The 25,878-nt window shown below is 34.8% G+C and overlaps 1 protein-coding gene across 1 annotated transcript in view; it reads right to left on the bottom strand.

The window, feature by feature from the left end:
- The window catches only part of ATG4C (autophagy related 4C cysteine peptidase), an 80,355-nt gene extending 54,734 nt beyond the window's left edge, over positions 1–25,621 (bottom strand). The window contains 4 exon segments of the mRNA XM_036026212.1: positions 1,493–1,576; positions 6,376–6,397; positions 6,399–6,520; positions 25,445–25,621. Coding sequence (XP_035882105.1) covers positions 1,493–1,576; positions 6,376–6,397; positions 6,399–6,452 — 160 coding nt within the window. The 5' untranslated portion in view covers positions 6,453–6,520; positions 25,445–25,621.
- Between the last annotated feature and the right edge of the window lie 257 nt (positions 25,622–25,878).

Genomic DNA, 25,878 nt, shown 5'->3' with positions numbered 1-25,878 from the left:
GGTTGCTGGTTCGATTCCCAACCAGGGCACATGCCTGGATTGTGGGCCAGGTCCCCCACTGTACTACAAGAGGCTTTCCCTTCAGAAGATAATTCAGCATTCTTTTGGGTCCCCCCTCATACATACATACATGTTGTGTCTGTATGAAATGGAATTATTATTCAGCCACAAAAAAGAGATCTTGCCATTTGCAACACCTTTAACATTAGAAGCAATTATGCTAACTGAACTAAGTCAGACAGAGATAGACAAATACCATGTGATTTCACTTATATGTGGAATCTTTAAAAAAATGAACAAATAAAACAAAAGAGAAACAGACTCACATATACAGAGAACAAACCGATGATTGCCAGAGGAGTGGGGAGTAGAGGAATGGGTACAAACCTCCCGGTTAGAAGGGGAACAAGGGGTACAAACCTCTGGTTAGAAAAATAGTCGATATTATTGTCATAACTTTGTATGGTGATAGACAGTTAGTAGATTTATTATGGGGATCACACCATAAGGAATTACAAATCACTAGCTTTTATACCTGAAACTAACACAATATTATATGTCAACTATTTCAATTAAAAATTAAAAAATAAGTAAAGTGAGACATAGTCTTGGTTTAAATTTCAGCTCAGCCATTTAATACCTGTGTGGCTCCGGACAAATTATTTAACTTCTCTAAGCTACTCTCACACTCATAAAACAGGGATACCTGAATCTCCCTTGCAGGCTTGCTGTGAGAATTAAAGGCATTTCCCAAAGAGCTTGCCATGATGCTTGATCAACAAGTGGCATAAATTATTAAAGGAAAATATATAATCATTACTGAAAAAATGAGCACATGAGGACCTTCAGAAACAACAAATAAAGTCAGTAACTTCAGAAACTGGAACACCCTTAATACATGAAAATCTATCATTTTTAGGTTAACTAAGGTACGCTTTAAAGTTATCATCAGAGAACTTGGTAAAGAATATGAAGCTATCAATTTAAATAAATACTTAGCACTCATACAATAAGTCCAAACTATGAGGAATATAACAAAACATGGCATGATCCACATCCTCAAGTAGTTCACAAGCAACCCAATCCATATGACATATATTACGTCTTATCTAAAATACAGGTTCTTGAAAGAAATGTGCCAAAACACAGGCCTATAAAGTAGAATGGTGGTTGTTAGGGGCTGAGGGTAAGCGAGGCCTGAGAGTCACTGTTACTGGATAAAGAGTTTCAGTTTTACAAGATGAGAGGTGCTGGGGTTAAATGGTGGTAATGGCATCACCACCTTAAAAATGCATTAACACCACTGAACTTAAACTTAAAAATGACTAAGATGGTAAATTTTATGTAATGTGTACTTCACCACAATTTTAAAAAATAAAAGTAAAAGGTAAATGTGCCAAAAATAGACTAACCTAGAAAAAAAAATTGTGAAAACAGTTACACAATGAATTTCTACAAAGATTTTTAAATGGGTTACAAATCTAGCACTTACCTTCACATTTAAAATGGTAACATTTTCCGAGCAATAATACAGGGGAATTTCTACTAAAATATGTCTTTGTTTTCAACACCCAACCTAACAAGAAAAGAGAAAAACTCTTTGCAGTTAGAAGATTAAGCACTAAAAGGCTAGCAACATTTTCTTTTATTTAATTTCAAATAAGCAATTCTCAACTACAGATGTGTAATTTTTTGCAAGAGTAGCAAAATATTTCAGCAATGAACTGAAAATAGAGGCCATTTATACTCTTTTAAAATGTAGTTAAGTATTTTAACCACATTCTATCCACTTAAAAAAATAGGAGAAAAAAACTTGAATTTTAATTTATTTTCAAATGGGTAACCATGTTCTTACAGTATAAAATCTAAAGGCACAAATATTACTCCAGTTTTCTTGATACCAACCTGTTTTCCCAGAGGCAACAAGTGTTACCCATGTCTTCTATTTCCTTCCATCTTAGTTAATTAAAAGATTTAAAGTATTTGAATATTCCAAGGAAGTAATTTAGAAAAAAGATCAGACAATACAGTGGTGTTTATGATAAAAGTGGACCTCAAAAGTGTCCTGGGGAAATCTCTTATAACCCCATCACATTGGCCAAATGAGGATCTCTGAAAATACTATATGAAGCTTCCAGACATCCTCATCTCAATTTACAGAATGTTCTGCTTCCTTTTAATAATTTAGTTTTAGTTGGCCATTTTCATTTTATCTTTACAAAAGCTTGTAAGAAATGTACCACTACCCCTGGCTGGTGTGGCTCAGTGGATTGACTGAAGGGCCACTGGTTCAATTCCTAGTCAGGGCACATGCCTGGGTTGCGGGCTAGGTCCCCAGTTGGGGGTGCATGAGAGGCAACCACATTGATGTTTCTCTCCCTCTCCTTCTCCCTTCCTTCCTCTCTGTAAGAAATAAGTAAAATTTTTTTAAAAGAAAGAAATGTACCACTATCTCTGCCCCAGCTTCTTGATGCCAGGAAACTATGGTGCAGAGAGAGTGAAAAATAGAAGATATAAAATCCATAGAGGCATGGGATAACTTAGTCTGGGCATAAATAGGAAAGAGCCATGAATAAGTTCTTGTATATATTGAAAAGAACATTTTCATTGGAATTCTTCTGTTCTTCAATCTCTTCTGCTCTTTACCTCTAATCATAATCTATAGCAGCAGGGAGGTGGGAAAGACAAATTAAATGTCGTTATGATTTCTAAATGAAACTAATTAAATAAAACTGAGTAAGTTAAGAAAAGCAAGCAAATTTAGAAAACAAGTCATTCAATAAATTGACATAGAGCAGTGATTGTCTATGAGGGGTGACTGTTGACCAAAAGGAAGATGAGGAAAACTTTATGGGGTGAAAGTTATTTTAAATATATTGATTATATCGTTACTTTCATAGGAGTATATACGTGTCATACTTTCCAAATTGTATATTTTAAGATTCATTCATTTTACTTTGTTAACTTTCCCTCAATTATAAAAAAGCACTTAAGAGATGAAGTAAGTCCACGTTTCAGTTATCTATTCCTATTTAACAAATGACTCCAAAACTTAATAACTTGAAGTGAAAACTCTGTGTCTTATATGGGAGTTCTGTGGGTTGACTGGGCTCATCTGAGCAAATCTCCTGCTGGGTTGCTCAGAGTTTTTAATGTAGTGAACATTGGATGGAGAAGCTCGGCTGAGACAGAGGTGACTCTCTTACACAGTCCCAGGGCCTTTCTTCTTCATGTGGCCTTTCCACATGGTTTCTCCTGCAGGGCACCTAAACCGGTTTCGTGACAGTTCAGAGCTCCAAACAGAGCCAGTAGAAGTTGTTTTTCAATGAGTAGGCCTAGAATGGAGACAACCTCTATCATTCTATCAGTTAGTGTATGGCACAGGCCAGCCTGGATTCTCTTAGAAAACGAGACAACTCAGATGTGATTCACTGAGGACCATCTTTGGAGACTACCCATAAAAAGAATGTTACCAAAAAATCAATAGTCCATTAAGTCACTGATTTGAAAATCACAAATAAGGCTTTAAAAGATGCAAACAAGCCAAAAAGCATAGACATGATTACTTATTTATATTTTAAAAAGGAAGTCAAGTTATCCCTGGCCAGGTCGCTCAGCTGGTTGGAGCATTGTCCCATACACCAAAATGTTGCAGGTTTGATTCCAGGTGATGGCACATATCTAGGTTGCAGGTTCAATCCTGTTCGGGGTGTGTATGGAAGGCAACTGATTGATGTTTCTCTCTCACATCAATGTTTCCCCCTCTCTTTTTTCTTCTCTCTCTCTATTTCTCTCCACCTCCCCTTCCTCTCCCTCTCTAAAACCAATAAACAAATCTGTGGGTGAGGATTAAAAATATATAATAAAAAATTTTTAAATGAAGCTGGATCTGTATCTCACATTATACGTAAAAATGAACTCAAAATGAATCAAAGGTCTAAATATGAGAACCAAAATGATAAAAACTGTGCAAAAGAAACAGGCATAAATCTTCATGATTGTGATTTAAGCAGCAGTTTCTTAAATATGACATCAAAATCACAAGCAATAGGTAAATTGGACATCAAAATTTAAAGTTTTGTGCCTCAATGAACACTACCAAGAAAGGTAAAAGACAACCCAAGAACAGGAGAAAATATTTACAAATTATATATTTGCTAAGACATTTTTATTTAGAGTATATAAAGAACTCCTATAACTCAATAATAAAAAGACAACCCAATTAAAATGCACAAAGGATTCAAATAACATTTCTTCAAGGAATATATACATATAAATGGCCAATAGGTGCATGAAAAGATTGCTTAACAATCACTGTTCATCAGAGAAATGCAAATCAAAGTCACAGTGAGATAGTACTTCACAACCACTAAGATGGTTCTATCAAAAAAATGGATAATAACAAGTGTTGGTGAGGATGTGGAATAATTCAAGCCCTCAACATTAAGGATGGGAATGTAAATGGTGCAGCCACTTTGGAAAACAGTTTGGCAGTTCCTCAAAAGTTAAACTTAGAGTTAACGTGATCCAGCAATTCTCACCTAAGTATATACTCAAGACAAATGAAAACATATATTCACAGAAAAACTTGTACTCAATGCTTCATAGCAGCACTATTCATATTAGCCAAAAGTAGAAACAATCTGAAGTCCATCAAACTGATGAATGAGTAGAGAAAGTGTATAACCATACAAAGAAAATTATTCATGTAAAAAATGAAGTATGGTATATACATGATACAACATGGATGAACTTTGAAAACATTGTGTTAAGTGAAAAGAGTCAGACACAAAAGGCCATAAGTGTATGATTTTCACTTACATGAAATGTCCAGAACAGGGAAATCCATAGAGATAGAAAATAGACTGGTGGTTGACAGTGGCTGGAAATAGCTGGGGAGGAATAGGGAGTAGCTGCTAACGGGTATGGGGTTGCTTTTGGGGTAATAAAATGTTCTGGGGGGCACAGGACAGTAGAGGTGGGTACAGGAAGGAAAAATAGTGATGGATGGAGACTTGAATTGGGGCAGTAAATGCACAATACATGTACTGATGATGTGTTGTAGAATTGTGCACCTGCAACCTATATAATTTTTGTTAACCAATGTTACCCCCAATAAATTTAATAAAAAGGAAAAATATATTCTAGAATTAGATAGTGATGATGGTTGCACAACTGTGTGAATATATTAAAAACCACTGATTCATACACCTTAAAAGAGTACATTTTATAGTACATAAATTGTATCTCAACTTCAAAAATTAATGTTCATAATTTTCAAAATGTAGTATTATGTTATTATTATCAAATTATAACTGTCTAAATAGCTAGCTAACAATGACTTCCAGTGAACCACATGTTTTACCTGAATTTGGAATATCAAGGAATTTCACTAAACTTGATCATTTTTATTTTATGGATATGAACTTCTTCCTGTTGAAACTAGTTCTGCTGAGTATTTCTCCTCTTTCTTTATCTTTTATTTGTTTCTATTCTGAAATGGCTTCAAAACTACCACATGGCCTTTGGCCAAATGGCAGGGGGTTAGGGACACTGGGTAACAAAGGTAAAGGCATTAGAAATACAAATTGGTAGTTACAAAACAGTCACAAGGATGTACAGTACAGCATAAAGAATACAGTCAATAATATTGTAGTAACTATGTTATGTGCCAGGTGGGTACTAGACTTAGTGGGACTATCACTTTGTAAGTTATATAACCAGCATAGTGGTTGTAAGTTATATAACTTACATATAAGATAGTGCTTATCTTACTTACATAACTTACATAAACAGTGCTTATATAACTTACAACCACTATGCTGGTTATATAATTTGTAACTACTATATAAGCACTATAACTTATAACCACTATACAACCACCTGAAAATAATGTAATGTTGAAAGTCAGCTGTAAGGAAAAAAATTAAAATATAAATAAAAAGGATAAACTATAAAAATAAAACCACTATATGATCTTTACTGGATTTGTTTGCAACCAAGAGTAACTAGGCTTAAAATGAGGATCTGAGGGTACTTCTAGGAGCATGCAGTGGCCTATTTTGCTTGCTCCCTAGTTCATATATGAGGTTGCATGAATTTAGTCTAAAAATGGAGGTATTACCATCACCTGATTAAATTCTGTTTGGAATATTAGTAAAAAAAAAAACAAGACCACATAATATGCTTGAATTTCTAAGCATTATTTATGATGATATTTGGCTGTTTCTTCAGGAGATATTCTTATCTCTATTCTTTAAATAAATATTTAATTCAATAGAAACTTAAGCAACTGTCAATGACTTAATAAGGGGGATGATACACATCTTCAAGTATGGCTTTGGATTTATACAATTTTAAAATCACAATACTTACTATATTTCATGTTGTTCCAAGCACGATATAAATTTAGTTTTTAGTTTGTCAACTTCTTCTGTTCCTGTGGCCTCCATATTCAAATTCTAAAGAAAAAGCCATCACTTGATTGCATCCTTCTGTAGAGTTTAATCTTTTATACTGACTGAAAGAAAAAAATTAAAGAAAAACAAGTCCATATTAAATGGTACAATACCTGCTAAAGTTATTTAAGTGACTAAATAAAATTGAACTTGAAATGAGCAAACCCAATTTCTCATTTTACGAAGAGACTACAATATATTCAATAAATATTTTACATAAAAAGACCATCTAATACCAAATATAAACAATATACATTTTCACACAAAAGTAGACAATAGGCAAGGTGGCGAGGTATACCAGTTTGGTTAGAGGGTCATCCTGATATGCCAAGGTTGCAGGTTGGATCACTGGTCAAGGCACATGCAAGAATCAACCAATGAATGTATAAATAAGTGCAATAACAACAACAACAACAACAAATCAACCAATCTCTCTCCCTACCCCCACCCAAATCAATTAAAAAAAACCTAAACAATAACCTCCCCCAAGTATTCATAATTAAAAACAGTAACAAAAGCTCAACTTCAAGGTTTGTTTATTTGTAATTAGAAGTTAATTTCAAATCTTATTTCAAATGGTGACTATCTTCAGAATGGAGGCTTCCACTCATATTGTTTAAGTCACTACTTCATATAAGCCTAAATATTTTGTTTTAATTTTTAAATTAAGGTAGTTCCTAATACTTCAGCATTTAAACAAACAGAATGGCTTAAATTTACAACAGAAAATGTTTTTTTACTTTAAAATAAGAATAAATGTAGCTCATAACTGTTTGTTTTATAACTAACTTTATGGAAAATAGAGATGTGTGATATAATCTGAAAGAAGAATAAATTATAACTGAAAATGCTTGAGCTTATATGCAATAATTTACAGACAGTTTACTTTTCAAGAAAAGAATGCTGCACGGAACATTACCATTTTAGGGTTATAAATATCTACTCAAAAGTACCGATGCATTCCTTTCCCTAACAATAGACATTTCATTTTACAGTATGTACTGGGTTTGGCCAAAAAGTGAATATGGTTTTCTCTCCGTAAAATAAAAGACAGATTTTCACTAATAACTTTATTGATTTGGGTCTTGTGAGTATATAGGCTATCTCCCACTATTGGTTTCTAGTGGATGGAGGCCAGGGGTACTGCTAAACATCTTCCCATGCCTAAGACAGCCCCACAGCAAAGAATTATTTGGCCATAATTTCAATAGTACCAAGAAACTTCACAAAATCATTTTTGACAGGCTCACTCAGTCAGCACTTCCATACACGTGCACAAATTTTTTTTTATTTCAGTTGTGTTGTTTACATTTCTTGAAATAATAAAGCATAATACACTGAAAATGTTGCATATCTTCTTCCATCTTCAATTTAAAATGGTCGCACAAAAATTCACCAGTTTTGGTAAACGTTTTTTTTTTAATGCACGCTGATATGACAGCTATCACAAGACAATCTAACAAATTGTTTTCAAATGAAGTTCAAGACAACCAGAGCCCTACCAGAACCATTGTAGTATGAAAAAAATGTAACAGACTTTTTGGCCAACCCAATATTAAAAGCAACTAATTATACATTACAGTTGAGGCAGGAGAAAGCATGGTCCACTGGAAGAATGTAAAAACCAATGTGACTAGAACCCAGAAAGTAAAAAAGAAAAAAAAGTGGTACCAGATGTAACTACAGGGCTAGGCAGGGGTCAGAGTACACTGAGCATTGTAGACCATGTTAAGAATTGTGTTCTTTATCCTAAGAGCAACTGGTTTCAAACAGAAATATCAGAATCAGACCCTATGGGCTTGTTTGACTCCAAAAGCAGCAAGAAAAGAAACTGAAAGAGGGACAAGAGTAGATGGTGAGAGTATACTACTATTGTGCAAGAGTGTAGAAAAATGATAATAGCTTGGACTGGAGCAGTGGAGTTGGAGAGATACAGACATGAGGAAATGGGTCAAAAATTCAGTTAAGTTTTGGTGATAAAATGGATGTGGAAGGTGAGATACAGGGATATGCCAGAGATACAGCCAGCCAGGTTCCTGGCTTGTAAAACTAAATACATGATGCCAATCATTGAAATAGGGAGCACTAGGACAGGGGCAGGTTAGAGGCAGAAGATTATGAATTTGATCTATATGGTGTTTGAAATTCCTCTGTGACATTGGGTAGAGAATCATTATTTACTTAATCACTTGATAAATTATTGTCAGGCACTATTCTAAGCAATGGAGATAAGGCTTAAAACAAAGGCAGTGAAATATGGCAGGTCCTTGAATAAAATAATTTCGTTCAAAGTCATTTAGCTATAATGATGAAATGCCGTAGGAACTTAACTCTTGCTTTACCAATTAACCTATGGGAAAATTGGTTTAATTTTATGTCATTTCACTTAAAGCTGCAAAACTTATCAAAGACAGGAAGTGAGGACTACTGTATTATGTTGGCCAAAAAGTAAGGTTTTTCCTGTAAAATAAAAGACCACATTTTTCATTTTTAACCAATAACTTTATGGATTTTAATATTTTGAGTATGTCAACTATCTCCCATGTGGTATAACACTGATTGTTCCCAATTAATGTCACAATTTGATTGCTATCAACCCTAACTGACAGACCCAACCATGAAGCATTGTCCAGTGAAAAATCTCCACCGTGAAATTTCCCAAACCACTTCTGACACATTTGGTTAGCCACAGCACCTTCTCCATACACTGCACAAATCTTTTCAGTTTTTACCTTTCTTGAAATAATAAAGTATAATGTGCTAATAACGTTGCATATTTTCCTCCATCTTCAATATAAAAATGACTACACTAAAATTCACCAATTTTGACACTCTTCTAATGCACACTGATATGAGAGTTGTCACAATACAATGTAACAAAAATTGTTTCGAATGAAGTTAAAGACAACTAAGCACTACTAGAGCCATCTTACAGAGAAAACCAAATAAACTTTTTGGCCAACCCAATATATTCTAGAGAAGACAACCAGGAAGTTGGATTATATAGATCTGGAGCTCAAGCATGAGGTCTAGGCTAGAGCTATGAACTTCAGCATTGCTGATGTACAAATGAGAATTAGCCTTGTTCATGTTTGTACACGCAGCCTTGATGATGATATTCAAGGTCCTTCATAAAATGCCATCTGCCCACTTGCTCAGCTTCCTCTCCTACCACTGCCTCACATGCACCATATACCGAAGGCATTTTTAATACTAATATTAAAGCTTCCTAAAGTTGGCATGCTGATACCTCCGTACATTTGCGTGTGTTGTTCCCCCTACCTAGAATGCCTTCCTGCTCACCCTCATTTTTTGACTACCTTATTATCTTGACTCCCTAAGACCCAGCTTCAGTTTCACCTCCTCTGGTAAGACTGGTAAGATTTATTCCCTCATCCAAACCTCAAACTAAGACAGATGCCCCTCCTTTTACCTCTCATAGAATCCTTCCTCAATCACAGCACTCATCACATTGGATTGTAATTACTTATCTCTTACTTGCCTCTTACACTAGAAAATAAACTTTTTGAAGTTCCTTAATTTCTACCTGACATGTGATTGGTTCTCAAAATATTGTTATTAAATGAATCAGTGAACTGAGAAATTAATGAAATATAGGTATATCATTAGCAGCACTTTTGCCAACTATAATTAGAACTTTTTTAAACTGACAACTAGAATAAAGGAAAAATTTTCTTCCTCCAGAAAACTGCACAATTCAAGAGAATTTAGAAAAGGAAAAGGGTTTAACGAAATGTGTGAATTATGTACAGTGCATCCACATGATGGGCTATATAGCCATTTAAAATGTCTCCAAAGAATTTGTGAAAATGGGGAAACACTAGGCAGATCTAAAACTTTATGTGTCATATGATACTGATGCACTGGCACAGGAAGGGGGGTTAGAAAGATGTACATCAAAATAGTGACAGTAGTTTTCCTAAATGTAAAATCATGTGTGGTTATTTTTATATCACTATTGTCTAACTTTTCCAAATCTTACACAAAGGATACACGTAATTTTTAAATTTAAAAAGCTTATTTTTTACAAAGCCACCATGAATCTTCTAAATCTAAAATGTTTTCAAAAAGGGACTATACATGTATGTATTTTCTTCCTAAGTCAGAACAAAAGTGGGCCACAGGCAAGAATTTGATTCAAACAGTTCCCAGCTCCAGTAACCAGGTACCTATGGACAGTCCTTAACAAGTGTGTGAAAATCAGGGTCTTGGCTGGGTACTCAGTTGATTAGAGCACTGTCCCCTATACACCAGCGTTGCGTGTTCGATCCTCAGTCAGGGCACAGACAAAGATCAACCAAGGAGTGCATAAATAAGTGGAACAACAAATACCAATGTCTCTCTCAATGTCTTTCTCTCTCCTTTCCTCTCTCTCTCTAAAAATCAATTTAAAAAAGAAAACTAGAGTGTGTAAATCAAGATGCCTTAAAGTGGGTGGAGGAAAAAAGAAGACAAAATGAGATATTTTGAATGGGGAAAGTCCGTATCTTTGATAATGACTCCTAAATAAATAAATAACCAAGGTAAGATGCTGTGATAGACACAGGAATTAAAGAGACAAATATTATTGACTATTCTACAAGAATACTTTTATTCCATATGAATACTATCACTATTATAGAAAGCAGCTGAGAACAATAAAATTACCATTAGGTAAAACTAGTTATGCTGTTAACTTAATAATTCAGTATAGTGCCTTTTCATATAACTAAAATTGAATTCCAGTCTTCTGTAAAGACAGAAACCCACTTTTATTATCTATAACAAAATTTAAATGACTATTTCTAAAAATCTTAACTTAAAGCAGAGACTAATTTAAAAAGTGATCCTTCAATCATGTTGGAAAGTATTATTAATTGAAACACTTGAAAAAGTGAGGAGAGGATTTGCCTTACTGCATATCAAAACATATTATGAAATTATAGTAATTAAAGTTTAGTACTACTTAAATTTATTATTTTTATAGCAATGGGTGACGCTGAATAAAATATAATAGGGAATACAGAAATAAATCCAAGGATATTTGAGAATTTAGTAACTGATATGAAATATACAGAGTCTAGCACAAATAATGCCCCTTTATAACAAAATCTTTTATTACAAAATCATAAGCATGTAATTCTGTAACATAACAATATCACACTTAAGCACATCATATGACATTTTACCTGTAATGTTCAAATTAAAACTATAAATTATCACACCCATATTATTACCTTACCAACCACACCCCAGCAGGCCTTACTTCTGCCGGACCCTGTATTTCACATCCACAAGAGAATATGGATAAATAATTCTAGTAATATTCTAGTTAAATATTCTAGTAAAATTCTAATTAAATATTCTAGTAATAAATAATACTAAACTAATAAGCTAGCTAGTTTAAAAATGAAGCTACTTCTCACATTATAAATTTTAGATGAATCAGAGTTAAATTCAAGTGTAAAAACACGGCACATGTGCATATACTACAAGAAAGTAGTAATTAAAATTGTTTTAACAATCATGTAAAAAAGGCCTTTCTTAGCATGGTATGCAAAACTAGAAATCCAAAATGAAAATGTAAGTACATAAAAATTAAAATTCCTACACAAGGAGGAGAAAAAGAGCATTAAAAAGGGTGAGCTACAATTTGTTAATTAGAAAATTCAATACCCATTATATATAAACAAAGTGATAACATCCCTAATATACAAAGAGCTCTTACACATCAATAAGAAGTAGAAAAACCCAAATGGAAAATACAACAGCCATTCTGAAAGAAAAAGGCCAAAAACGTAAAAATATTTTAACATTACTATATCAAAGTAATTCACATTAAAGGAATTTCATATTTTTTATCATCACAAGAAATGAAATTGGTGACCCTGAGGGAGATTTTACATAATTATCTCAAATAATAAATTCCTTGAGGGCAGAAAATGTGTCTTGTTCTATACTACATCCTCACATCTAGCACAATGATATGCTAATACACACAATTACCTGATGATGAATAAATTATGACACATACATATTATAATGATATATATCTATTTATCACCATAAAAATCTATCCAGAGAACATCAAAATATATGAGGCAACATCGATAAAACTGTAAGAAGAAACACCTAAATCCACTATGATAGTTGGAGACTTTCACACCCCTCCATCAGAAAGGGACAGACCCAGCAGGCAGAAGTCAGTGAAGACATAGTTGAACTCAACAGCGCCACCAATCGACTGGGTGTAATTGGCATCTACAGACTCCTCACCCAATGACAGATTACACGTTCTCCTCAATGTCACATAGAACATTCACCAATATAGACCACATTCTGGGCCATGAAACACCCCTTAGCAAATTTAAAAGAGTAGAAATTAGCAATCATACACTGTCTGCTCTCACCACAATGAAATTAAACTAAAAATCAACACTGAAAAGATAGCTGGAAAGTCTCAAAACATTTCAAGATTAAACAACATACTCTATATCATACAAATCTCAAGAGAAATTTTAAAGTACTTTGAACTTAAATGGAAATGAAAATATAACATCAAAATGTGTGGGATGCAACAAAAGTAGCCTTACAGGGAAATTGACAACTTTGAATGTATGTATTAGAGAGAGAAAAAAAAAGGCCTAGAATCAGTAATCTAACCTTCCACTTCAGGACACTAGAAAAAGAGTAAATTAAATCTAAAGTGAGCAGAAAAAAAATAATAAAAACTAGGACCAAAAGAAAGAAATCAATAGAGAAGAACAACAAAACCAAAATCTGGTTCTTTGAAAAAAAATAATATGTATCTGATCTACATGAGGAAGAGCACAAAACTCAGAGAGATCAACAAAGAACTAAAATAAAAACATATTCTACATTCATGGATAGGAAGACTCAATATTGTCAAGATGTTCTTCCCAACCTAATCTGAAGATTCGATACAATCTCAGTAAAATCTCAGATACTTATTTTGTGAATATTGACAAACTGATTCTAAAATTTATACACAGAGGGAAAAGACCCAGAATAGCTAACACAATATTGAAGGAGAAAAGCAAAGGCAGAACACTGACACTACCTAATCTCAGGGCTTACTATGAAACTATGGTAATCACAACAATGTGGTCTTAGCAAAACAATAGGCAAATATATCAATGGAATAGAAGAGAGAGCACAGAAATAGACCCACATAAATATAATCAACTGGTCTTCAACAGAGGAGCAAAGGCAATATAATAAAGCACGGTCTTTTCAACAAATGATGCTGGAAAAATAGGATACCCACATGCAAAAGAAATTAATCTAGACACACATCACATACTCTTCACAAAAATTAACACCAAATGGATTATATACCTAAATGTGAAACACAAAACCCTAGAAGACCTAAATGATTTTGAACATGGCAATGACTGTGTAGATTCAACACCAAACGCAATTCCCTCAAAGAAATACTTGACAAGCTGGACTTCATTAAAGCTAAAAACTTCTGCTCTGAGAAAGCCAATGTCAAGAAAATGAAGACAAGCTGCAGACTGGAAGAAAACTTTTCCACAAGATACATTTGATAAAGGACTGTTGTTACCCAAAATATACAAAGAACTTTTAAAACTCAAAAATAAAAAACAAACAACCCAATTTAAAAATGAGCCAACCACCTCACCAAAGAAGATATACAGACACCAAGTAAGCATATGACTGTATGCTCCACATCATGTAAGCAGGGGGAAGTCAAGCTATAATGAGATACCACTACAAGCTATTACAATGGCCAAAGTCCAAAACATTGACACCACCAAATGCTGACAAGCTTATAGACTCTCTTTCATTCCTAGTAGAAATTATTTGCAATTTGAGGTACAACTACTTTGTAAGACAGTTTGGCAGCTTCTTATAAAACTAAACATACTCTTATGATATGATCCAGCAGTCGTGCTCTTGGAATTTACCCAAATGAAATGAAAACTTACATCTACACGAAAACCTGCATACAGATGTTAATAGCAGTTTTATTCATACTGTAAAAAACCTGGAAACAGTCACATGTACTTCAGTAGGAGAATGGATAAAGTGTGGTATATCCAGACAATGGAATATTATTTGGCACTAAAAAGAAATGAGTTATCAAGCCATGAAAAGATATCAAGAAAAGCCAAATGCATATTTCTAAGTGAAAGAAGCCAATTTTAAAAAGCTAAATACTGTATGATTCCAACTGTATGATATTCTGGAAAAAGTAAAATCATGGAAACAGTAAAATGATCAGTGGTTGCCAGGGATTGGTGGGGGTGGGGAGCGAGCAGAGTATGGAAAGAGGATGAGTAGGCAGAACACAGGATTTTTAGAATAGTGAAACTGTGTATGATACTGTAATTGTGGATACATGTCATTTATCCAAACCCATAAAATGTACAGCATCAAAAGTGAACCCCAATGTAAACTATGGCCTTTGGGTGATAATGTGTCATTGTAGGTTCACTGACTGTAACAAATGAACCATCTGCTGACAATGATGTAGGTGATGGGGGAAGTTGTGTATGTTGGAAAGCAGGAGGAATGTGGGAACTCTATATACTTTTCATTTTGCTGTGAATCTAAAATTGCTCTAAAAATAAAGTTTACCAATTATGTTTAAAAAGAGGTACCAGGCCACAGAGAAAAAGAAACAAGATGAATATGATTTATGCATCCAAATGCATATGTATTTTGTATGTATATACATCTGCTCTCCCACACACATATACACATGCATATACAAATATACACATGCACATGTCTAGTGCATGCATATACACATGCACAAAGCATAATGTTGAAAGTGGAATCTGTAAGAGATGAAGCACCATTTCTACTTTCTTGTTTATACTTTGTTTATTATTTAAATTGTTTACATTGAGCCTCTTAAAATAACATTATTCAAAAATAAATGACTCAAATGAAAAATTAAGTACATAAAATTACAAATGTGTCCAGGTTATATTAAATTCTAACAAACAACAAAAACTGCCTAACAAATCTGCAGTGAGGACAGTCTATTACAAAATGCCTAAACAACTTAAGAAAAATAAAATTGCTGAGATAAACGGCTTTTTCCTTTTTAAGACAAACAATTTGATTCTTGTGGTTCTTAAAGACATTGGATTCAGCTGTTTAGTCATGTAGAAAACTTTAACTTCCTCAATGTAACTCCCCAGGGCAGCTTTGACTGAATGAAATGGCAGACAGCTCTTAATTCGTAACTTGTTTCTCCTTAAAATAAGTGTGGTAATATTTGCAAAGAGGAAAAAGAATAAATTAATACTTGAGTCTATTCAGTCTATTAGAATATCTTATTTATATTTGTGTGAGATAAGCCAAGGAAAGGCAAGACAAACAGTATTTAGTTTAACTACAAATGAACAAAAAACACAAATGAAGAAACCACAACAAACTGTAAGAGTAGTTGTCTCATTGCAAAACTCTAAACTATCCTCACCCATAATTTCCCTTTCCCAAAGCTTTCACGAGTGTTTTAAAAATAAAAAAAATTAAAATTCAGTTTATCAAGTATAAAGTGAAGTGATAACTTACTCATTATCAAGTATACTTTAATCTCCTATGGCACCTAAACTGGGTTTGGCTGCCTCAGTGATCAAATTCACATGACAAAATTCGTGTTTATTTTATGTAGTGTTGTCAGGGCCTCAGCCGGAAAATCATCAAAACAACATTCTTCACAATTTCCATACATTTTTTAGAGTGGGTTTATAGTGTATTTATTAAAACTTTACAAAAATTAGTAAATGTTTCGAGTAAATCTTATTCACTAATGCATACTACAACAAATCATTCCATCCACCATTTCCGCATTTCTGTTTGCTGTTTACATTGTGACAAATCCATTTTTAATTAAAAGATGATAGCATTAAAAAGGAGAAAACTCTTTTATTTTATCTCAGTAAACACAGGTAAAGCTACCAGATGAGGCTTATTACTAAACTTTATTGTAAATGAGGTGAAAAGCAGAGTGAAGGCTAAGCAGAGTCCTTTGGGGAGGCAAAAAAGCTACCACGTGTGGCATGAAAATCACAGAGTGAGACCCAGATGTCATTTTTAGAGAGTCATTTTTCTAACCGTAACCACACATTAAGACAGTCAATAAATTATAAACTGATAAGTGTAAAAGGGTACTCAAATTGATGTCCTTAAAGGGCAAATGAAGGTAATCAGCCTCTCCCATATGACAGTAGATAGAATATTTTACCTACTGACAATTGAAAGCCAAGTAAAAGCTCCTGACAGAAAGAACTTTAAGGACTGATTCTACAGAACACATCTCAGTCACACAGTATGAAAAATAAAAACACTGCAGACTTCCAGCATTTGCAATGCTTGAGCATCTTCTGCAAATATTCTGCAGCAAGATGAAGTACAATATTGACTTAGAACTTTCCGTGTGCTTTTAGCTACACAATAAAATATAATGAACTGTGAGATCCACTCTAAGTTTTTCATCTACTACAAACTTTTCTACTTGCTTGCATTTTTTGTAACAAATATCAATCCCTTGTCTGACCGTCAATGTCTCTGGACATGTTGATCTGTCATCTCTGCTCTTACTTCGTTTCCCCATCTCAGTTCTTTGTTGGCAGAAACATCAAATATTGTATCCATTTCTTTTCCCTCTCTTTACCTGTACTCACCAATCACCTATCCTCAGACACTGGGTTTTGTGTTCACTTTTTAAATCCAGCATGCTTATTTTTTTAAGTGGTAACAATATGAAAAAAAGGAGAGCACTGTGATACTGTATTTATTTGGACTGTCCCCTTTAGAGCTAAGGATTAGTAGATGACAGTAAGAGATAAAGACAAAAAGACAGAAAAGGAACAGCAACATAAGGCAGGACACACATGTTCAGAAACATGATTTGATAGAAAGAATAAAGAGCTGCTAAGGAAGGGACTAATAATGTAGTTTTACCTCGAGGGTACATCTTATAAACATGGTTAGGCTTCCTCAGGATCACATCCTCCAGTTAGAAACACTCAATGCACAATTAATTTACAATGATGACACAAATAAAATGTACTATTTATGTATCCTCTTAAATTGAAAAAGTAGAAACATCTATGGAAGAAACTAACTACGTACTGCGCAGATATTCCTTTACCCTCCCACACGACTTAGATCAAGTGCCAACAGGCAAAGCTCTGCATGTGTGCAGCACTGAGCATCATATGTTCACAGACTATAGTCGTCATCATAACCAACCTAAATGAGATATAGTTTAAATGACTTCAACCATTTACTTGAAGACTACAGTAAGAATTGTTAATGATATCTGGGCTGTCTTAAGCATTTCTTGTCTTAAGCATTACCTCTAACGAGGACATAATATCTACTATAGTTTGATAAACAATTTTAATTATGTCAGGTCCTTGGTAACCTCTGGTGAGTCCAAGGTAACTATGAATGTATGCAACCCCCTATTTCAAAATGCAACTTTGAAAACTATTAAATATGCAGCCTACATATAAAAAGTAACATTTTGAATCAAATCACTTAATCAACAAAATAAACTTTACAAGAATTGAAAGATGTCAGAATCTCAGAATTGAAAGGGAGCTTACAAAGCATTTCCCAGGCTATATATTCAATCTATCAGTAAATGCTCCTAACCTACAGTGCTTGGGCTTGCTGAGGAGCAGTAAAAGAAAATGTATAAATTTGAAAGATAAAAAAAAATACTACTCCCATCCCCAGGAATCTGATCTGCTGTCTGGTTCAGACACACTAATCACTAATCAGCTTTCACATTTCATATAATAGGTTAGATCTCCTGTACAACATTGTTGAGTATTCACACAGCCTCGGTGTGAACACTTCTTGAACAGGGAGCTCAGTACTTAATGAGCTTTATACTGAGCTGAAAATACAGCTATAAGTTTACAAGCCAGATACTACTTTAAACTATTTGTTCTCTACTAATGTAACTGTTCTACAGTATCCATATATCTACATGATATTGGTTAATAAATAACCACACTTGCTTGAAAGACATGGAACCAAAAGTGTGTGTCCTTTAATTTCCATTAACTGGTCCTGGTTGTGCCCTCTAAACTAATCCCTATTCTAGCTGATAGCCTATCAGATATTTAAAGACATACCTCCTACTCCACCCCACCTTCACTGTCTCTTTTCCACATTAATATTCTCAATTCCTTCACTTAGTCAACAAATTGTTACATGAGTGGTAATGAGGGCCTCAATCAGAGTTTTGGTAAGGGGATAAGAAATGAGATATAAGCAACAAGCTGAGATGGTAGAACTAGCAACATTATACAAATATTGGAGTGCTTATATGTCCACATATAGATTTCGGGTCTGATGGCTAGGAGCATCATGTTGCCATTAACAGAAACAGAGGACCCAAGAGAAAAGGTTAAGGAGAAGATGGGGAATTCAGTGTGAGACCCAGTGAGTTTTGAGGTCTGTAACAAGTAAATATGGACATTTCCCAAGTCCCATTCCATTAGATACAAGGTCTTTTCCAAGTCCCATCCCGTTAATTACTTTTGCCAAGAAAGACATGTGTCTATTTGATTGAGACTAGTAATTACATGTCATTTAAGTATAAAAAATCACATTTATTTATTCATCAATATTTGGCTACTTTAGTAAGGCACTATGAGAGATACAATGGTTTATGAAACCCAGCTCCTGTCCTCATTTAACCATCCAGTCTAATAAGAAGATGCCTGTAACTAACCAGAACTCAAAAATGTATATGCTTATGTCTCACATTAGAAATAAAGTGTTATAATTTGTACGAGAAATATTCCCCCTTTCCAATGAAAATATTTACACATGAAAAATATGTGTAACTATATGTGTAACAATAACAGAACTGGCATGCTTCAAATACAAAGAATAAGGACTTACAAATAACATAAATCTTTCTATTCTGGGTGTAAATACAGAAAAACACTAGCCATATTTCTTAGAAATGAGTACACTAAACAATTATGTCTATTGTTAAAGATTAATGCTTGAATTGTATCACCAGTCAAAAGAAGAGCATTGTTTAAAACACTCACAAACACAATTGTTTTGGCTTTCAAATGGCATCAGTTGATGTCATTTTTTCTAATCATTTGTAATGTTAAATAATATTCTATCAATGTGACAATAGAGCTACAAGTTTAAAGCCTTACAAAGATAACAACTGCATATTCTTTAGCTGGAGTCCCCTATAACTATGTACCATGATAAAAGTTTTAAAATATTATGCCTACTTTAGTAGTTTTACAGTAACTGATTTTATAAAAAGTCTATTAAAAAGTAATTTATTAAGAACTATACTTATTTATCTTCAATTAAATTTATTGTGGTGTCATTGGTTAACAAGATCACACAGGTTTCAAGTGTACATTTCTATGATATGTTATCTGTATACTGCACTGTGTGCCCGCTGCCCACAGTCACCATGTATTTGGCCCCCTTTAACCTTCCTTACTCCCCCCTTCCCTCTGGTAACCACTGTACTGTTGTCTGTGTCTATGAGTTTCAGTTTTATATCTCACATGAGTGAAATCATATGGTTCTCAGCTTTTTTGACTGACTTATATCATATAGCATAACATCCTCAAATAATATTTTATATTGATAGCATACATAATTATGTAGAAAAATACAGTTCAAGTAACTCTGAGCAGCTACTTTGACTACACATATTTAGTAGGATATATTCTAAGGACATAAAATGGCAAAGAAATCTTTACTTCGTAAATCTGTTAGTGGAGGCAGTTTCAGCACAGTAATTCCAAAACTGACTTATGTGTGTTGTAGGGCAGATTAGATGAGTAAATATAAGATGTGGTTGAGAATCGGAACTCTCCCATAAAAAAGGGGAAGTACAATATGAACTAAGAGAAGGTGAAGATGAACTCTGTGGTTCTGAATTTGAACTGATGGTATCCTGTAAACTCATGATTGCTTCAAAATTTGGTGTGTGTGTGTATATAATCTCATTTAATCCTCACAACTCTGTAAGACAGGTATCATTCTTATTTTATAGATTAAAAAAAACCAACAGACTTAAAACAACAAAATAATTTCTGCAAGGCTACACTGCTGGTAAAGAGCAAAACACACCTTCAGCCCAGACAGTCTGACTCGAAAGCCCATGCTCTTTGCTCCACACACTCCGCTGTACTACTATGAAATGTAAATTTTAAATAATAAACCGATTGTATTGATTCGATGTCTGTCAACAATTACACGAAGGGGGCATTTCAAAGAAAATTTAAAAGCATGTCTTTTTCCCCTAGCACACATTTATATTTACATATGCACCAATTGAATAAAGCAAAGTTTAACTAGATGCCGAATTTACTGCCAAGTCTCAAGTGAAAATAAACGTGATATATAACTGTATTACTCAGTTAGCTATTTATATATATGGTTGAATATGTTACATATAAATTCAAAACAAGTACCAACATATTTCCAAATGCTTTCACCTAGAACTTTATCCCTGCTCACTCAAGAAAAAAAGATACTGAACTTATTTCAGGTAAACCATTTCTCAAATATACTTAATTGAAACAATGACCTACAAGGAAAAAAAAATAAGAAGAAATTAACCTTGAATACTGATGCCACAATTAAAAACAACAACATGCCCTGGCTGGTGTAGCTCAGTGGATTGAGCATGGGCTGCGAACCAAAGTGTCGCAGGTTCGATTCCCAGTCAGGGTACACGCCTGGGTTGCAGGCCATGATCCCCAGCAACTGCACATTGATGTTTCTCTCTCTCTCTCTCTCTTTCTCCCTCCCTTCCCTCTCTAAAAATAAATAAATAAAATCTTAAAAAAAAAAATTAACAAACAAAGCCTGTCCGGCCAAACCTGGTCATCTTACAATGTTCTCTATCTCAGTGAATTATACTACAATCCATCCAGTTACATAAGCCAAAACGCTAGTGGTGGCCAATGGCACTTCCCTCTCCCTCGTTTCTTATACACAGTCCATCACCCAGTTCTACCACCTAAACATCTCTAAAATCCGTCCATTTCTATGCATCCTCACCCCACTTTGGCCTTAGGTGTTATCATCTGTCATCTGGCTGCTCCCATACATACTCTCATCCTCTTTGAATCAGTTTTTCTTCTGTATTATACCAAGTTTCTTTTCCATAGAACTTAAAATAGATACAACTTTAAATGCCTTTGATGGAATATTAGATTTATGTCTGCCTCCCCTGCTACACAAGAATGCAGGGGAGGAACTGCATTTTTTTCTATGCAGGTAGAAACTGTATTTACTGGCACTGTATCACTGTGGCCTAGAAGAATGCCTAGTTAATAAATAAATGTTAAATGACTGAATGCATGTCAAAGATCACAAATTTATGTATAAACAGTCCCCAAAAAGGGGTTATAAAGCTCACTAACCATCATAAGGAGCACCTTATTTCATTTTACATTGTAACTCTGAAACTGCATACATCTTAGAGTTGACAATCTTTAATTGGCAATATTTTTTCCATAGTAGCTCATAAAATGATGTATCTTGGAATTATTTGTAGAATCTCATTATTTAATCAAATAGGAAAATCTGCAATACTAAGTTGAAACCTGGTAACCCAGCCTCCCTTCTCCTTTGGCCACCACCCAACTCCAAACACCCAATAATTAACAGAGCCTACTGGCTCCTTCACCAATGAGCTGTTAAATCCATTGTTTTCTTCCATTCCTACTACAATTACACTAGATCCACCTTACCTAATTACTCATTGCCTCATAGCTGAGCTCTTGTTCTAGCTTCATTCATTTAAACACCTGTTTCGAATTCAACACTGCATGTTCTATGTGCAACAATGGAAAAAACGGGAAATACAAAGCAGTCCAGTTGCTTGTCCCTCCTTCTAATCTCCGCCCCACTACACTTCAGAATTTTGTTCATTCTATGCGTCAAGCTGGAATTACCTTCCTCCCAATTTCTACCTACCAAAACCCTACTTGCTGCTTAAGTTCCAGATTAAATCTCATCTTCTTCATGAAATCTTCCCTAGTTAATCTCTTTTCAATTTTAACATTCTAAATCACATAAAATCTACATGGATATGGGCTGTATTTATTTTCTGCTTCTGGAAGGCAAGGTTTACATCTCATACATTCTGTTAGAGTGTAAGACCCCTGACAGCAGGGCTTTTATCTGTTTTGTTCACTGTTTTATCTCCAGCACCTATAAGAGTATCTGGGTATAAAACAGCTGCTCAGCAACTATTTATTGAATTAACACTCTTCATGTATTCCAGGGTCGAGGACAAGTGTTTAAAACTGTGTGAACCAGTCTTCACAGTGGAGAAAGTAAAGAGATAGACTAAATAACTTAAACTCTTTGAGCTTCAGTTTCTTCCTCTGCTAAATGCAAATAATGTTCAATAGTTCACTGAATTGTTGTAATGATTAAATGCAATAATGCTTTAATAGCATCTAGTGCAGACTGAGGACAAGAGGTGCTCTCAATAAACATTTTAATGATTTTGTGTTAATAGTTAAATAGTAAGAAGTATTCAATATGCCTACTAAATGAATAAAATCTCAGGAAAAATATAAAAAGTTTGCATAACATTGAGCCTCTTACCAGTTCTCCAATAAAGAATTCCATGAGTGGCCTTGGCTGGTATGGCTCAGTTGGTTATGGGTTTGAGTCTGGGTAAAGGCACATGCCCAGGATGCATGTTCTGTCCCCAGTCAGGGCATATGCAAGAGGCAATTGATTGATGTTTCTCTACACCTCTGTCTCCCTCCCTTCCCCTCTCTCAAAAATCAATAAGCATGTCCTCAGGTGAGGGTTTTAAAAAAAAAGAATTCCATGAGTGAATTAGTTCTGAAATATTTACACTTAGCCCCAAATATTACATGGCTAAAACCATTTCTGATTAATTAGGAATGATCCCAATTTGACAGAATACAAGTATTAATATTTATATTTTATTAACATATACATTATACTTTATTGCTTAAAGAAAAACAATAATTTTATTATTAGGATTCTATAGTGCAATAATCAGAATAAAAAAGTTGCAAACTTATTTGGGTTACATGGTCTCCAAAAAGCCAGGAACTACAATAATTTCTGTCTATAAAACATTAGTGAATAATATACAATGCTGTTTTACCAGACCTGTCAAAATATACAGAAATACCTCAAAAACTACAACAAATAAATTTTTTAATACATTTGCATTCATTTTACAGGAAAAGAACATCAGTTAAGTGTTTTTTTTAACTTTTTACTAAACTATAAAATTCTGTATGTTGGCTACTTTTTAACTTTTCCCAAAATTTTAAACTATTCCTAAAATTTTACAGCAAATGAACTGATAATTCAACATAGCATCAGATTATTGGGCTAATTACAAACTCTTCCTTGTCCAGGGAAGAAGCTTTATTGATGTATAAATTGGACCATACACAGACTTTACCTTTCAAAACTTTTCCAAACCCTCTGGGTAATTTCAGTGACTCATAATCTATTAGGCTGGTCAAAAAGTCCATTTAGTTTTTTCTGTATGATGGCTCTAGTATTGCTTAGGTGTCTTAAATTTCATTCAAAACAATTTTTTTAGATTGTATTGTGACAGCTGTCACATTAGCATGCATTTAAAAAAAACATCAAAATTGGTGAATTTTTAATATTGAAGATGGAAGGAAATATGCAATGTTTTCAGCATATCATGCTTTATTCAAGAAAAGTGAAAACACTACTGAAATGCAAAAAAAGATTTGTGCAGAGAATGGAAATGTGCTGTGACTGATCGAACATATCAAGAGTGGTTTGCAAAGTTTCTTGGTACTATTGAAATTTTGGCAAAATAATTTGTTGCTATAGGGGCTGTCTTTTGCATTAGAAGATATTCAGCAGCACCCCTGGTGTCTACCCACTAGAAGCCAATTGTGGGAGATAGCCGACATAACTCAAAATATACAAATCAATAAAGCTATTGGTGAAAATGAAAAGTGTGTCTTTTATTTTAGGGGGAAAAAAGCCACAAACTTTTTGGCCAACCGAATAATTACAAATCACTAGAAACCAAGGAGGAAACAGTATTCTCTTTAATCTAATATGATATCAATTGACATAACACCATTGCAAAATAGCACAGGGGATGTATGCTCCAGGTCTGTAAATGAAAAAAAAGAAAAAAAAATCCTATCCAATTAATACAAAGAGACGCAAGACCACATATTCACCTCTAACTTATAGGGTAGCAATAGACTACATGTGGGAAAATACTCAATACAAAAGAAAACTAAGCCAAAGAAACCTTAAGAAATATAAACCCAGTAAGCAGGCATGCTGAGTAGACCATTGATGTCTTTCATCTTCACCAATCATAAGAATGTGTCTCCAACCTAAAAAGCCCTTGCGTATGAATGGAGGTGGAAAAGTTGAGGGTGAAGCAAGAAGCAAATGAAGTGACTGCAAGTTAGTCTAGATGGAAAAGCATTAAAGGTCTGAAGCAATAACATAGGCCAAATAGGGGAGAAAGAGTTAGGAACCAGAAAACTGCGATCTCAGGAATCTGGTTTGGGCAGGGGGCGGGGGAGCTCCCCCCCCCCCCCCCCCCCGTTTCTTTTATCTTCTTCAGATGGAAGACAGAGGAAAGGAGTTAAATGGAAGCGATTGCACAGGAAACAAGAGGTCGTGCCTAGAACGCCTAAGGAAAGCCACAAGAAGAGGAGGAACAGCTGCCCACATGAAGGCTTACGGTTAGCTCTGGGGCACAGAAAGGGAAAGTCAGAAGACAAATGACACTAGAAAGAAGTGAGGGAGGGACCAAAACCTTCAGATTTCAAATTGCTGGCCACAGGGTCTCCACTGAGGGCAGGACACCCCCCAAGAGTCCCAAGAAACCCGGTCATTAGGGAACCAAGACACTAATTCCCGACCTTTTCCTGACTCCCCTTGCCTCGAGTAGATCCCCTCACCGCAACAGTACGGGAGCAGTATAAAAAAAATGTGCAGGAGCCACCAACCCGGGAAACGTTCCAGCTCTAGCGCAAGCCGCCACAAACACTGCCCGCACACACACAGACGCTCCAACCTCAGCGCCGCGGCTACAGGCACCTCCAGTTCCCCGGCCACCGTAGTAAGAGGGACGGTCTTCTTCTAAAACCGAATACATCAGCCACTTCCGGAGTACTAACTTCCTTCAATTGGCCACAGCAATAACTGCCGCTTACGAATTCCTGCCCCGCTGACTTCATCCATTCCTTGTTCCCCAAGCCACCCCAGCCACTAAAATTGCCAACAGAGCAAGCGCAGGACCAAAGGAAAGTATCCTTCTGTAAGCAGGTCTCCAATAGACAAACTACGGTTGGCCTGCCCTGAGTTCTGCTGAACAATTGGACTTCAACTCCCA

This window comes from Phyllostomus discolor, chromosome 5 (assembly GCF_004126475.2).
Source record: "Phyllostomus discolor isolate MPI-MPIP mPhyDis1 chromosome 5, mPhyDis1.pri.v3, whole genome shotgun sequence".
NCBI classification, from domain to species: Eukaryota; Metazoa; Chordata; class Mammalia; order Chiroptera; family Phyllostomidae; genus Phyllostomus; species Phyllostomus discolor.
The sequence above is the reverse complement of the archived record's forward strand: the minus strand, read 5'-3'. Positions and strand labels throughout refer to the sequence as shown.